The 16,811-nt window shown below is 37.7% G+C and overlaps 1 protein-coding gene across 41 annotated transcripts in view; it reads right to left on the bottom strand.

Annotated features, from left to right (window-relative positions):
- The window catches only part of dlg1b (discs large MAGUK scaffold protein 1b), a 133,017-nt gene that overhangs the window by 4,509 nt on the left and 111,697 nt on the right, over positions 1-16,811 (bottom strand). For 19 of the 41 annotated variants that reach the window (XM_079877324.1, XM_079877298.1, XM_079877292.1 and 16 more), the window contains 8 exons: positions 16,289-16,355; positions 14,252-14,351; positions 9,119-9,160; positions 6,661-6,711; positions 6,452-6,553; positions 4,793-4,965; positions 3,048-3,157; positions 2,674-2,765 (listed from right to left, as the gene is read on the bottom strand). In XM_079877324.1, coding sequence (XP_079733450.1) covers positions 2,674-2,765; positions 3,048-3,157; positions 4,793-4,965; positions 6,452-6,553; positions 6,661-6,711; positions 9,119-9,160; positions 14,252-14,351; positions 16,289-16,355 — 737 coding nt within the window. Of the gene's footprint in view, positions 1-2,673; positions 2,766-3,047; positions 3,158-4,792; positions 4,966-6,451; positions 6,554-6,660; positions 6,712-9,118; positions 9,161-13,962; positions 13,997-14,251; positions 14,352-16,288; positions 16,356-16,811 lie in introns of all 41 variants that reach the window. The other 22 variants (XM_079877318.1, XM_079877319.1, XM_079877322.1 and 19 more) reach the window with 3 other exon arrangements.

The following is a 16,811-nucleotide window of genomic DNA, read 5'->3' as shown; positions in this document are numbered from 1 at the left end:
GCGAATAGTTGTGCCAAAGGCCCGTGAAAGCGTACTGCCAGTTCAGCCCTATTTGGACGGTAATCGTTTCTCATGGGGTCGTACGGTATTTTCAACATTTACAGGGAAAGTAGGTTAGTCGGTAATTTTATTGCCGTCCAAATCCACGACGTCAGTGTTTTTCTCCCACCACCCAGGTAAAAATCCCCGGCCAAATTACCTACTGTTTTTTGACAGAGCTGGAAAGACAGAGGTACTACTTATCGGTTCAAAAAACCGCCTACAAAACCTCTCACAATACAACTTTAACATAGTAGGATGTCCTGTTACTTTATCCTCTACAGTAAAAGACCTGGGTGTTATACTAGATTGCAACCTGTCTTTTGAAAATCATTTTTCATATGTTACAAGAACAGCCTTTTTCCACCTTAGAAACATTGCTAAGCTACGTAATATGCTATCAGTTTCTGACGCAGAAAAGTTAGTTCATGCATTCATGACCTCGAGACTAGATTACTGTAATGCTTTATTAGCTGGTTGTCCTGCATCCTCAATAAACAAGCTACAGTTAGTCCAAAATGCCGCCGCTAGAGTTCTTACTAGATCAAGAAAATATGATCATATAACACCGATTTTAACATCACTACATTGGTTACCTATAAAGTTCCGTATTAAAGGTATTGCTACTGACATATAAAGCCCTAAACGGCTTAGCTCCAGTCTATTTAACGGATCTTCTATCTCCCTATAATCCATCGCGCTCTTTAAGATCACTAAATCGAGGCTTTTGGTCATACCTAGGATATCCAGATCCACCAAAGGAGGGAGAGCATTTTCACATTTAGCTCCAAAACTCTGGAATAGCCTTCCTGATACTGTTCGTTGCTCAGACTCGCTCTCCCAGTTTTAAACTAGATTAAAGACGCATCTCTTCAGCCAGGCATTCATATAATATTCTTAATCTTACAGTTTAAACTACAATCCGGCCTCTAGTTCATAAACGCCAGAGGAGAACTGGCCCCCGACTGAGCCTGGGTTCTCCCAAGGTTTTTTTTTCTTTCTCCATTAGGTCACCTGATGGAGTTTTTTCGGTTCCTTGCCACTGTTGCCTTTGGCTTGCTCAGTTGGGGATATTTTGGGAATATTTAATTTAATTTTATCAATCAATAAATCTCACTAGAAACAAACCTTGTTGTATTATTTTAATTTAATACTGTGAAGCTGCTTTGATACAATCTGTATTGTGAAAAGCACTATATAAATAAAATTGACTTGACTTGACGAACACCAAGCTCGTGTGGTGATTTAATTGCCGTCCGAATCCACATCTCTAAGTTTCCAAGAAGAGATCACTTCAAAATTCACTGTTTAAATAATTTTTTATCACTTTCGAGCACCGTACTTACGATGTACACTTTTATTACAGAAATGCTGGAAAGTATTTACAAGAACAATATTTCATCACAGCTCCACCTCAGCGAACAAAAAGGAGAAAGAGGAAGAAAGAACATTTAAAATGAGCCATTATTGTGGTGGAAATATATGATACAATTTTAAAATATGTAGGCTAGGTTATTATAGGCTATTATGGTTTGGATTATTTTTTATAATATCCCTAATAAATGCAATTTCAACTATTTCTGAAGTGCTTCTTTCATAAAGAACACCGCTTTCTCACATAACGCAGTGAAGCAGTCCCTGCATGAGTGAATTGATATCAACCATTTCAGCACCACCGCCACGGACAGCGGCTGGCAACGTCTCGCGTAAGAAGGTATATCTTAACCAACTTCAGTAAAGTACCTTTAGTAAAGTTATACCTTAAGAGTCTTCGTAGCGCGCTAAGAGACAAAGTTATCGGGAAATCCCATAGCCAACACAGCCAATGCATAGCCCTTCATCTTTTATAACACAAGATTTTGGCCAAATGTGGCCGTTCTAATAAAAGGACAAAACACAGATCTCCGACATTCTCTGAGGAAAAACCTTGCAACTCCACTTGAGCTTGATTTTCATAAAATGTTAACAATATAATGCAAGTGTCTGAACATAGATAATGTCACAATACTAACTTAAACAACATGGTTTCATTGGTTTGTATGTTTGTTTTTTAATTTCCTAAAAAGTAGAGGTTCTACACTAACCTGCAATTTTTGCAGGTTTCAAAACACGCCACAGTGGATATAACCTGCCATTAATTTTCACTTAAATGTAATGCTTTAACAGTTGGTGGCACATCCTTGGAAAAACTCCTGAGATCCAGAAGCTAATGCCAGCGTATTGCCATGGCGACTTACCAACGATGGCTCGACAATTCACTCACGTTGGATGTGTCAAAGTCACATTTTGACAACGTTGCATTGGTCGTAATATTTTAATTCATGACTGGTTGACTGCCAAATTAAAATATTAAATAGAATGATAAAATAACATTATTAAGTTAACCGGTTACAGGTAATTTCAAACTAGCGTTTCTGTTTAGAATGATTAAACTTGATTTCGTTTTTGTTTATGTTCTTGTTAAAATTTCGTTCGTTTCCAGTTTTTGTTTTCATTTCTTGAACTGGTTCAAGGGCCCTGGTTCCCTGGGAATCAAACCAATGACCTTGCCATTGCTACATATATAATGTATTGTAATATCAGAAATGTGAGTTGTGGTAGGCTGTAGTCTTGACGCCTGTATGAGAGACAGACCTGTGAAGTGCTCCATGAACTCCTGTTCCAGCTTCATGGCTCTGTCGTATGTCTTCCTGCCTTGTTCCTCCGTCAGTCTTTTATTCATCTCCCTGAGGACAGAGCAAACAGCATTGCCCTCTAATTACACACTGATGTATTGCGTTGCTTGTGGGTTAGTGAGTGATCCAACATTAAAAAAGGTTTGAGAAATAAATAGATTTGACGGCGCCCCAATGCCTTTGACTGGGAACAGTTTACAACATATGACACAATGGAAAATAGGGTAGAGAATAGACATCCCACCCTTTCCATCAGCAACATAGTAATGTATTAGTCATTGATGGCATGGCATTCTTTGTAAATACTAGCTTGATTTCTTGTCTTTCACTCACATGATGTTCTCCACTGATTTTGGTTTGATGAAAATGGCGATGGGGTAAAGCACAGCCACTTGCAGCCTCTTGATGGCGTTGCCTGATACATCTAGAATGCAGTGTTTGCCCTGAAGAGAGTATCACACACAGTGTTTTCATCTGGTTAGCATTAAGGATGCATGTTAAGCATTAGACTCCTGTGTTGTCAGCAATTGAGCAGGTGTATCGTGCATATTGTGCTTATTTCTCCAGAAATAATGCTAAGCTCCAATTCCTAAATAACATCATATGTAAACACAGGGTTTCTGCAGGGTTTGGTCAGTCAAATTTAAGACTTTTTAAGACCTTTTTATGACCATTATGATTGAAATTTATGACCTACACGAATTATGAAAAATTAATTAAAATTCTTTTCAAAAGTTTTTTTTTTTAATTGACTTTCATTGAAAGTAACAAGATGTATTATTTAAATGCCTAAAGACAGCTCCAACGCCTTCTTACCCAGTGTGCAATATGCTTGATACTGAGTATTTGCAATGGGCTTGAGCCAACTACTAAACACACCATCATTGAGCCATGGCTCGTTAAATGTACACTTTCCCATTGTGATAGACCGGGAGATTTCAGTTAGGGCTGGGCAATATGGCCAATCACGATAATTGTTTTATATTGGTCAATATCGATAATTATCACGATAAATGTCAAATCTTTATTTCTTTCAAGTTTAAAGGCAGACTGTTGCTTCTAAGTGAAAGTTGTAGAAACCAGAGCGTTAATTGTGGTTTTAAACTAACTTTACTCTTTATTGTCAGAAAATATAATGACAAACACTTGCTAAAACAGGTGAACATTTCACAAATCTGAGGTAGGACATTCAAACATTTGTCCTTAACAAAATAAATATCTTTATTGGGAAAATAATTACTTAGTTTCTGCATGTGCTAATAGGGGTCAAGTCTTGAAACAGGTTTGTGTTGCCTAACTTTGATGGCACGTATCTTCAGGAAATGTATGAAAAACAGTAGCCTAAATACATTATTAAATACTGTAAATATTCCATTAGTCCTTTAATACATTATCAGCACTAATAATATAATAAAATTCAATATGTATATCCCACATGGTGCAGTTAATATTACTAGGCTAACGTTACAGTAAATCCATGGTAAATGATGGGAGATTCTAGACTGAAAGCCTTCTGGCTGTATCGTTGTGCACAGTTTCTCCTGTTGGTCAGAGCTGTTTCATCTGCCTTTAAACTGGTTTAAATCACTGAGACAGTGTGTTCTTCGCTGAATTCAAGCGCTTCTCACTGGATCTTGTGACTGAGACCGATCAGAGTAAACGCATCAGTTCTATTGAGCTCGCGCTGCGCTGCCGTTTGGACTTTGAGCCGAGCGGGTAAATGGTCCGTGTGGCGCGCGTTTCAAATGAGCGTTCCGCTTTTGGCGCATTTAACCTGTGCATTTAACATTATGCCGCCAGCGCATTTTCAGGGGGAAAAGGCAATGGTAGAACCAACGAATGAACGAGCATATCAATTTATGACGTGGCTAAATGAAATTTATGACCTTGTATGGAAAATCCGGACGTTTTTATGACTTTTTATGGCCTAAAATTCTTATTAAATTTAAGACATTTTATGACTTTTTATGACTCCGCGGAAACCCTGAAACATTGACTAATGACATTCAAATACGGTTTTCTGTTGCCTGGTAAATGTAATGTATGTACAGTAGACTTGGTGTTGGTAATGACCTCACCTTTTCCGCCACCTCTTTGACAGACTGCACACTGGTTCCATACAGGTGGCTGTTGTACTGGCCCGCCTCGATGAACTTGTGCTCCTGTATATCTCTCTCCATCTGCTCTCTGGACACGACAAAGTGGTAGTCTCTCCCGTCCACCTCGTAATCTCGCTTCGGTCTCGTTGTATCTGAGACAGAGAGGAGCACAAGCTACATTATTATCATTATTATTGTGGGTCTCAGAACACAGCCACCCAGTTTATGCTGTGCAACAATATCCGAAGGCCTTTGAGTTGTATTCTATAAGAATTAGGAAAAGGATCAGTACAAATATGTTTTAGTCACAATTTCTACCTGATAAGATTTTATAAAAAAAAAACTAGCGGCGACTAAAGCTGACTGTGTTGTCGCCTCTCGCCCGCTGCGTCTCGGGCAAAAAGCTGCACTTGAACTCACCAAAAGGACTAAAGGCAACTGTAAACTAGCATGTGCGTTCCGCATGTAAGTTAATATCTGCCTACATCAGCAGGTATTTTCATCATTCAAAAAAGGGAAACTGAAACTAGGTCTGCAAACCGTAAACAAAGCAGTGCTTGCTTACCATTTTAAATATCAATCACTTTCTTCATTCCAGTCGGCTCATGTTATTATGAAAATATTTTGCTTGGGTAAGATGATGTAAAATTATAACAGCCCTCTGTCTGTACCCTCTTAACTTCTTTGCTCGCTTTCATCACTTTCGCTTTTATTCTTGTGCATGGATTCGTTCAATAAGCTGAACAGCCAATCAAAGTTCTCTCTCTCTCTGACGGCCTGACGCTGATTCAACATGCTGAATCGGCCCAAAAAACCCTGATGCCGTCCGACTAGAACCAATGGTGAAGAACACAGCAAAAAAACTCGGCTGACTGACGCTCAAAAACGGCCCGACGGCCGACCTTCGGCTTGGTGTGTCCCAGCCTTTAAGGAGTGAATGAAAACGAGTAAGAGAATTCGGACACTGAGTGCGCCAGAAGGGCTGCCACTTTTGTGTAGTTTGTGCTTGCTGATTCAAAATCATTTGACACTTAGCAAGAAAGCTCCAGTAGTAATGAAAATGATTATATTTAACTCTGTTGTGGAAACTATCATGTATAAACCTTAATTAAACAATTTAATAATCCATCAAATGATATGATATTACGCTGTATCCACATTGGATCAGCGATTTGGGAAATGGATGGATGGATGATTCAGCTGTGAGTGCCATCTTCTGGTGAGACGCTCGTTATTGCGGTGCATTGTGGGATTGAATGAGTGCACTCGATAACGTCCACTATGGTGACAGACAGCATTACAAATGGCTGTCCCTTCAAATAGTGCCATATTTCTGTATTCTTAATGCCCGTTTTAATCAAACCGCACCATGAATTGTCAGAGTCCACTCCATTTTGAAGGGAAATTAATTAAATCACAGACATTCCCTAGATTAATAACCTCACAGGGAATAATAATTAACATTACTTACTAGTAGAATTGTATTTAAAAAAAAAAAAGATGTCAATGTAGTCAAAACTGATTTTCTCATCTGACAAGCCTGCAAACCATCCTGTAATATCCACTGCAGACACTGTTACGATGTGTCCCTCATCATATTATCTCATCAGCTCATACACACGGTGCACAGAGACTTACGGGGAACACAGGAACCGAATTTGTCAGGGAACTCCGATATCAGGTCATCGTTTACTCTGTCTTTCATCGGACCCAAGATTATCACTGGCCGTGCGTAGTTCACTGTGGAAACACCATTCGTGAAATCAATTACATTTTCCTAATAATAATTGTTGATGTTAAATCTCATGGGTTAATATTGATGTTACAGAGAATCATAAGCATTTTACCTTCCTGCTGACAGACTGGCTCATAAGAGAGCACATATTCCTCTTGACCACCTGAGAAATACACACACATACACACAGTTAAACTTAGAAAAAATATCTCCGTACAATTCATCATTTGGTTTACGGTATCATTTTTAGACAAACAAATCCAGCCAAGCATATTAAGACACTAAAATCAATGCAATGTTTTCTGCTCATGCATTATAGAGTGGTGCAGGAATGACGTCAGAACCCAAAGACTAATTCGCCGCTGGTTCCTTCAAGATTTTCCTATGGGGTTTTATAATGGGGTTTTTCGATTAAACTGTGGAAAACATGACTTGAATATACTTGGACGTTTTGTTCTACAATATAAAGTACACACGCCCAGAGCAAAAAGGTGAATTTTGAAGCAGTTATGTTCATTTTTGAAAACACAAGTTTTTATTAAGTAACTAGATAAGACTGCTTGAGGTGTGAGTGTGTGCAGTGCAAGTTGTAGAACAAACGTCAAAGTATCGTCAAGTTATTTTTACCACAGGCTTCATTTTGCTCATAAAGTGAAAAAAGGCCATTATAAAACCACATAGGAAAATTTCGAAGGAACCAGCGGCGAACTGGGTTCTGACGTCATACCTGCACCAGTCTATTATTGAATGTGTGAAATTGCAACAAAAGCTATGCGAGATCCACTCGAGGCCGCTAGAGGTCCTCTACGCCACACAAATGAACACTGTTAAGGCAATGGAGTCCTCCGTCATGGTTGGTGTGAGACTGTCATAATGATTAAAGTGCAGCTCTTTCTGTGGATCTCAGCAGGCCTGCCTGTGCACTATGAGTTAGAGGCAGAAACGTGCTGTAAATGAATGAACATTGTCCTTAGAATTTGTAAGGGCATGTGCCATGCTAGTGCTGTTTATTGCATCATACTGTATATATAAAATATTATGCATTTATTCCCTCCCCACAAGAAAGCAATGTGAAAGACTGTGAGTTAGTGCAGAATAAACTGGCTGTTTTTGTTAGTTATTCACATGTATGAAAGATCACGAAGAATACTTAAGGAAATCACACAAAGTACAGCTTCAATGAAGACTTGATTTTACAGGACAAGCTTTTGTACTGCAGGGTTGTGCTGATACAATCAAATACTGATTATACTATTACAACTGGTCAGTGCAGGTCCTGCATTGTATGACATCATTTTCCAGCAAAACAATTATTTATGAATGAATTGCTGTGATGGAGCTTCATTGCACTGCACTGTAGCGATACAATTTCCATATCATTGCCAACTACATAAATGCTGAAGAAATGAAAACTTAACATTTACTAAACCATATCAGCATAAAATAAATTGCTACAAAATTAAATATATGTATTTATTTACTTGCACTGCTGTTCAAAAGTTTGAGTTTTTAAAATGTGTTTGAAATAAGTCTCTTATGCTCACCAAGGCTGCATTTATTTGATCACAAATACAGTAAAAACTGTAATATTGTGAAATATTATTACAATTTAAAATAAATGTTTCTTTTATAATTCATTTGACAAAAATGTATTTACTCCTGTGATGTCAAAGCTGAATTTTCAGCATCATTACTCCAGTCTTCAGTGTCACACGCTGTGAAACTGTGATTTTCCATCCAGGATTTTTGATAAATAGAAAGATCAAAAGAACAGCATTTATTTGAAATAGATCACTTTTGTAACATTATAAATGTCTTTACAATTAAATGTAATTAACTATTACATAATTTAATACATCCTTACTAAATAAAGGAATTCATTTCTTTCAAAAAAGAAAGAAAAAAATCTCAAAGCTTTTGAACGGCGATATAGCAGAACAAGTGGAAATATTGATGAAGCTACGTACAACTCTGAACCAGTGGCTGAGTAAAATTTTTAGAGTGGGCCCTTGCTTGCATCAATTTTTTATTATTTATGTTTGCATCCATTAAATTTGCCACAATTTCATTGGCGATCCCATTATGATGCTGTGACGCATATAATCGTGCCTCAAAGTGTCTGGTATCATGCAGTAGCTGGTAATGCACAGTCTGCAGTGCTGATCACAGCGGTGTGTAATATCTTCAGAGTGGCTTTGATATAACACTGTGACTCTGACTGTCTCTGACAGAGAGAGGGCAAGGGCTGGGTAGGGATGGGGGTGCACAGTTGCTATGGAGACTGGCGGAGGGCTCCCTGATTGATTTTGGTATTGTATCTGTGTGGCTTGTGGAACATTACCCAGCCTGCCTCACTGCAGTGCTGCTCTGGTGAAGGGGGTGGGCTCTCTTGAGAAGTCCAGAATAACACTGCTCGGCGATATATTTATTTTTATATTGTATTATTAAATTGGATCTCCCATACACGTTAACTCACAGCAGAGAGGAAGAGAGAGAGAAGAACAGTGTTAAATGTGAAAGAAAAGCAGACGAGGCCGACGGATGAAGGACACAATGGAAGAAGAACTTACGGTAACTACTCTCACTATCACTGGCATTAGAGGTGACATGCTCTGAAATCATAACAGAGGGGAATGGATGATGAGAACCATGAACAGGAGCACATGATGATGCATGAGGTGATTTCACATACAGTAAGAGTGGAAGAGCAATCCTGAGTCTCAGCAAAGTGGAGGAGTACAGACACACACACCACTGAGGGACACAGTACACCTTCTGAGAATCGTCAATGTAACTGTGTCCCTTCTCCAATTTAAAGACCACATGAAATCAAAACTTTAGTCCATATATGTTATATGTAAATATGTCTCTTAAAAGTTGACAAAGTTAACAATCCCCAGGGGAATGCAAGCTTGTGCTTTGTAGAAAAGTTCATGGAAAAATAGTTTTAAAATGTTTAATAATAATATTAAATAAAACAAAAGTTAAAAGTACAGAGTTTGACATTATTACGGGTTCATTCTGCTGTCTAAATGCTGGTCAGAAATCATAAGATTAATCACAATTATTATTTTTATTACCAGCCATAGTTTTATGTTTCTTATCAGGTTTATTATACATCTAAAATTAGTGTTAGCATAAAATAGCCTATAAATCTGAATGAAAATAGAAAAAAAAAAAAACAGTAAACAACTTAATCCTTCCTAGCAACAAATATTAATCTAAACAACATAAACAGGGTATTAAGCACACGCTCACGCAACGTTGTCTATAAATGTCTTACATGTTTAAAACATTTAATACCCATTTTGCATACGCAGGCACATTTAAAGTTTTGACACACAAAAAAAATTAATTTCCTTTCTGAAGGTGTCTTTGTCCATATTAGTGTGGTTTTATTGAGTTGTGATGTAAACTAAGGCTACTAAATGACAACCAATGTCCTGATTCAAAACAAAATCCATCAACGGGGCCATTCTTCAATTGCAGTGACCCCTAATTTGCAACAGTTAAAATAAACTTTAAAAACCAATAAATCATTAAATGTTTGCATTTTTATATTGTGTAGAGGGGAAACAATTTGTGCACTGTTTTAACATGTTTAAACTGGTACATATTTACTGTGTACATATTTAATCGAGTTTGAGAAATTGTGCAACAAACTCTGCATGTTCCTGCCATACAGACGTATCCTGGGATGTAACTGCAAAAAAATTACATTTTTAGAACAAATAAAATGGCTATATTGTGATTTCGATTTAATTTACCAGGTAAAATTTAATTCAATTGTTTAAAAAAAGCAAACATTTTGTTATATATTTTCATAAAAAGTTGTGTCTCCCAACTTCATCTCAGTGGTGTTACAGTAATGGATGTTGTCCATTTAAGAAAAGGGGGAATTGTAACTGGACTACTTACTGTGTGTAAAGGTCATTGCAGGGGTGGCATGGTGAGTTGATTCTCTCTTATTAATTTTCATAAGTTTTGCTAAATTTATAACAGTTTCATGCATCACCCTTTATTAGAGTATGTGATGTTACGCTGATAACTAACAGTTTTTTACATATTTCTAAATGAATATTTCTTATTAATATTTCTAAAATGTCTCCAGACGTTGAAACCATCATGATTGGAGCAGCCTCCATTTTAGAAAGGTCTAGATCTGTGCTAATCTGTGGTGGTACAGTCTTTCATGGTAACACCGCATGACTCCATAGAAAATCCACAGACAATACACAAACAGAAATGTTATTTTTTTTAAATTATAGAGTTTGCGGTAACACTTTACAATAAGGTCTCATTTTGTTAACATTAGTTAATGTACTAACTAACATTAACAAACAATGACCAATACATTTAATACTGTATTACTTAAATACTTCTTTATCTTTGTTAGTTATATAATTAAAATGCAGTCTGCCATTGTTTGTTCATGTAAACTCACAGTGCATTAACTAATGTTAACATACCTTTGATTTTAATAATCTATTAGTAAATGTCGAAATTAACATTAACTAAGATTAATAAATGCTGTAGAAGTGCAGTTCATTATTTGTTTATGTTAACCAAAGTAGTTAACTAATGAAACCTTATTGTAAAGTGTTACAGAATTTGCTTTAGGACATTCATAATCATATAATTTTATCACTCTTGTCAGGTATGGATACTATCTTTATAGACAGCGTAGACCTTGTTCTAAGTCTATGATATTATATTACGTCTGTGGTGTTACTTCAAATATATATCTGAACTTTCTTTCTTTAATAGCCATTTAATATAATTAAAAGTTTTGAGATCTTAAAGTTATAAAGGTACCAAATGTCAGGGTTCTGTCCCTTTATTTTATTTCTAGGTTTTATGACAGAGCCCTGACACTCCTGTATTGTCTTGTCTTTGTCTGAGCGCGCGGTTTCAAGCGTGATTGAGGCTTGCGCTCTCTTGTCAGTGTGCCTTGTTTCATGTGCGGGGCGTGGTGTTTGGATTCCGGCACTTCGGTATAGTTTGGTTTTGTGTCGGGATTCAGACATTAATGCTCCTTGTGTTTGTCTTCTGTTGTGTGCGCACGGGATGAGCATTTGCTCTGTTGTGTGAGCGAGTTGTCTGAGCGAGTTCACGCGTTCTGTGTAGCAGTGAAAAACACCAGCTGCGTGCTTTCATGTTGTCATGTTCTGTGTGAACACGCGGCTTATGAGTGTCTCTTTGGCTGTGTGTCCGTGTCTCATTCTGTTTGAGCACATGGCTTGTGATTTAGCCATGTCTGGTGTGAGTTTGTCATGTGTTTCCTTGTGCCATGTGCTCTCCTGTCTATTGTCTTAACTCCGCCCATCTTGTTACCTGATTATTGGTTTATTTGCCCCACCTGTCTTCCCTCGTCACCTGCCTTGTTCGCTCCCTATCAAGGCTGCATCCGAAAACTGATAAATGCTGTCTTCGAAGGACACACTCCAAGGTCGGAAGGCATAAAGGCACGTCTGAATGCAATGTTAGCTTCACTTCTTGTCTCCTGAGATTCCTTCATCTGATCGATTTTTGAAGGCAGCATAGATGTGTACTTTGCAGACTTTCTGTCTTTGATATCCCACAATCCTGTGCTTTGCATTCAGTGACAGTTGAGCTAGAAAAATAAAGATGGTGTCTGAAAGTTGCGGCTGGTCATCAGTTTGCGTGTAAATGTAAATTTTTGATCAATGGTTTCCACTTATGATGTAATTTCTAGCAGCAAATCACTATTGTAGCCATTAAATATTCACGTAGTTTTCACCGAAGCTCGCTCTATTTTGCTGTAGATCATTAAACCAGGCAGCTGTGAAGCTGCCTCAGAAGTCTGTCCCAAATCAGTTTCGTGAGGTACCTTCATGCGCAAACGCTGCCTACAAAGTCATTGGCTGATAGGGCAGCGAGGCAACAAGTGAGCTGCCTAAGTTTTCGGGTGCAGCTCTATTCTCCTTGTGTTTGCAGTCCCGTGCCAGATCTGTGCTAGTCAAGTCAAGTCTAGGTCAAGTCCTGTTTTCCCCCTCAGGGTAGGTTTTTATTTTATTTATTTTGTATGATTAATAAAGCCCATTGCTTCTTGCAATGAGTCCTAGCCTCATCCCTTCACCCAAACCTGACACCAAAGACCATTTTATAGTTGCACATTCCTACTGCATATTGCCTATTGCATATTGCATACTTCAAATACTGGTAACACCACAGACATACATGTTTGTGGCACCAGTATTGATTTAAATTTCTAAAAATTAAAAAAAAATCATTAAGCATTCATTTTACTAGACATATCATATTAAACAAATTTTAAATATGTAGCAATGCATTTTATTATTTAAAAATAAAACATGATTTTTACAAATTTTGTGTCTTGTTTGCCACCGCAATTGAAGAATGACTCAACACAGAAAAGAAAACCGCACCACACCCGCATTAAATCTGGTAAAGAAAAATGATTGATTTTCTCAAGTAACACAAGCAATCAAACCAACATTAGGCATTCTGAGTTGATGCATTTAAGAAAAATAGGCACGCAGCCCAACAACATGGTAATAATTAAAAGAAAACAAGCTGAGAACGTGGATCTGTCGCGTTAACAATACAAAACTTTTGCCAACACCATGTGAACGATCTGCCCATTAAGGCTATTTTGAACATATGGGCATAATTGTGGTCCTCTTAGCAGCATGAAAAATAAAACTCTTGTTCAAATTGCGAATTGATTATATACAGAAACGCTCCCTTAATGTCTGAAGCTGTCAATCGCTTCAGTTGCAGCGCACAAACGCTGTGCTCAACGCTGCAAATTGTGTTGTAATTAGAAACCTTTGACATTCTTTACTCTTTAAACTACAGAGCGTGATAAGCACGGGACCGTTTGAAAGCAGCTGCCTATCAGTGGGTACCGAACGAGTCGAAACAGTCTTGGCTATTGGACCTACAGTGCACCCGTGCCTATTGATTCACGACCCGCACCGCAAATGACCACGTAAGTGTTATTATACCCGTTACATTAGCAGTTCACCCGTTGGGTACCCGCGCCCATGTGCAGGACTCTGCAGTAAACCGTAATTAGATCTAAAGTTTGTGAAGGCAAATAAATATCAGATCAATAGATCATTTTTCTCAATAGAACATCATGAGAAAATAAAATGTGTAGATACTGAATGAGGGGAGATTCCATAGAGAACGGTGAGAAAGACAGTAGAAAACAACCTTTCACCACCACCATCAACAACAGAAAGAGAAAACAGTTTTATTCTGGTAGTTTAAGCATGTCTGGAGAAGCTCTTGAACTCTGGGACAAACTAAAAGTGCCCTCGAGAGAAAGATCAGCATGAATTATGAGAGTGAAGAATGAGAGATGCAAGAGGAAGAGAGATCTGGTCCAGAGGTGACCAAGTGGGCATCCACATGGGGAACTTACTCAGGCCTTTGGATAGCATGTCATCTGGGTTGTCCTGTGGAGCGGTCAGGAAGGGAGCAACAAGAGAGACAACAACCACAAGAGTACATGGGTTACTGAGACACTCTAAGGCCTGGTCCAGCCACTGGACACAGCAGGCACCAAGCGTTCTCTGTCCACGGGTGTTGCTGTGTCTAAAGTAGGCTGTGATGCCTGCTGTGTCCAGTGGAGCAGTGCCCACCTCTGTCCTCATGACCTGCTGCCCTATTCTCACCCAACATTGCGCTGTAGTGCCGCTTTCTGTACTTACGGTCCACATCGCTTGTTTCCGGCTCACTCGCCTCCTTGTTCTTGTAGAAGGTGAACTTGCGGGAAAAGAGGTTCTTTTTACGCTTGTCATTGAGGGACTGCTGAGGAAGAGAAGGAAGGGGAGGGCAAAAGAAAAGAAGGGAAGGGAAAGAGGGCTGTCTAATGTCCATATGGCAAAAATAAAAGATGATTGTTTTGCTCTTGGCTTTGTGGACCTCTGATGACTTGATCAAATGCCACTGGTATTGCAAGTGATTCAAGATACATTTGACGATCAATTTCTCATAGATAGGTGTTTACTCAATTAATGGAGGACGTCACAAAGTAAGAATTGTACATGAAATGCATGATGAACTGAAGTGGACAAATGAATGGATTTTGAGTCGAAGACTCAAAAAAAGCTAGCAGCAGGAAATCTCGAAGCATTCAGATTTGCATGCAGAGGGTAAAAAGCATTGTGAGTGTGCCAGAAGCATGTGGAGGCCTATAACTGCTTTGGCCACAAAACAAAGCAAGTTGGGCTGATTTCTTTTTCAAAATATAGTATGATATCCTTTGCTGTGAACAGAGCCTGTATGTGAAATTCTTTAAGTTATAGTAACTACATGGCTCTGTTCTTCGGCACCAGGACTATAGGTGCGTTTCCATTCTTACGCAGTGATCAGTTATAAGCCTGGTTGTTTGCACTGCAACACTGTGAGTTACTGGAGAGCATGACATGGAAGGCAGAAGGAGAAGAGTGTGAGGATGAAGGACAGGAGAGGAGGAGGTGTGGCATACAGAAGGACGAGCAGTCCGACATCAATGGCAAGCGTATTTGTCCTTCGTTTTCCTATCATGCATGTTTTGTCGGCTGTTAGATAATCTGGTGTTTTGACTTCTATGCCTCATAAATGAGTTATAGATGTATTACAGTATTGTTATATGTGTTATATATAACATATGGCCATTTTTGGGCCTGCAACACTTGCAGCTACGCATGCTGTTAATTTAGACCGGACCATTCATATGGCAGACTGATTAGTAAACGTCATCCAGAATATTACATTCCACTGAATGCACTGACTGAGCATTATTAAATGTGAGTTAATATAAAATGGTCAAACTTTCACAGAGGTAGGAACATTATCCAACACTAATTCCTAAAGTAATTTAAAATGCATTTCAATGTCATTCTAGATACACAATATAAGCAACAAAGAAGTTTTGTTCTAATCCCTAGTGAGTTGCCTACTTCTACAGCATTTTAGACATCATAATCCTGAGGTTGTTCCATAAGGAAGGAAACAAAATTGTGTTGCTTTCTAAGATATCTTGTTTTGGCCAAAATCAACATGTACACTACCAATGTAATTAATCCAATTTTTGGGGTCAGTCATTTTTTAAAAGAAATTTCCACCTTTATTTAACGAGCATGCATTAAATTAACATTTTTGTTACAAAAGATATTCTTTTCATCAAAAAATTAAGAATCATAAAATATTATGCATCACATCTGTTTTCTACATTGATGAGAAACGTTTCTCATTACAAAAAACATTAAAATAGAAAAAAAGTTATTTTAATTTGTAATAATATTTCACAATATTACAGTTTTTATTGTATTTTCAAAAACGACCCCAAACTTTTGAACAATAGCGTCTGGTTTGCAGAGAATACAATCCCAGGACACACTGTGAGCTCAAAACTTTATTCAAGATGACAGACAAGTTGATAGAAATGTCGATTAACAGAAAAGTATAGAAAATCCTAACACAACTTCACCCAACAACCTTGACCCAAATTTACCCAATATTTTTTTCTTTATTACATTATTGTCAAATTATCTTACAAAATGAACAACACAATTTAAGTGTCAAGTCTTTTGTGTGGTTCTTTATTTATGGACAATTATGGGAAAAGTGTTGCAAATCAGTCACAAAATTAAAGTTCAGTAAGGATGTGGTCTTAGAAGTCAAAGCAACTCACTAGGTTTTAGAACAGAATATTGTTGGTATCTTAGTAGGTACTGTATGCATGTATGAAATGGTTCACTCACCCCTTTTTCTCGTGACTTGGAGTTAAACTTAACTGTCTTTAACCTGGCTCTCTCCTTCTTCTCCACTCTAGAGAGAAAACACAAGGATCTCAGATAAGAATAGCTGTTATCCACTTTAAATCCATGTTACACTGCAATCTTCATCAGGACAGATGATGAGGGATTTTTGGGAAAAAAAATCAAGTCTTTGGGTACCTGCAAATTATTTGCAGAAATTTTACTTTTGTTACTTGTTTATTTACCTTCTTGTTGATTTACTCATTTATTTAATAATTTACTTAATTTTATTATCATGGAAAATGAAATTATTGTCTATTATTTTGCGAGCAACTGGTGATAAAGAAAAATGCCACATCACAATATTGAAAATGTTTCCATTTTAAGCCAAGGCAGCGAGTGAATATCACACAAGCAATGTGTAAATTATGCTTATACTCTTAATAGACTTAATATTTCGTAATATTTCTCTTGTGGCCCATAATGGAAAAATAAGAATTATTTCGTGTTAAGTTGTTTTTGAAAT

Source organism: Squalius cephalus, assembly GCF_949319135.1.
Source record: "Squalius cephalus genome assembly, chromosome: 7".
Taxonomy (NCBI): Eukaryota; Metazoa; Chordata; class Actinopteri; order Cypriniformes; family Leuciscidae; genus Squalius; species Squalius cephalus.
This window is presented reverse-complemented; position numbering and strand designations above follow the sequence as displayed.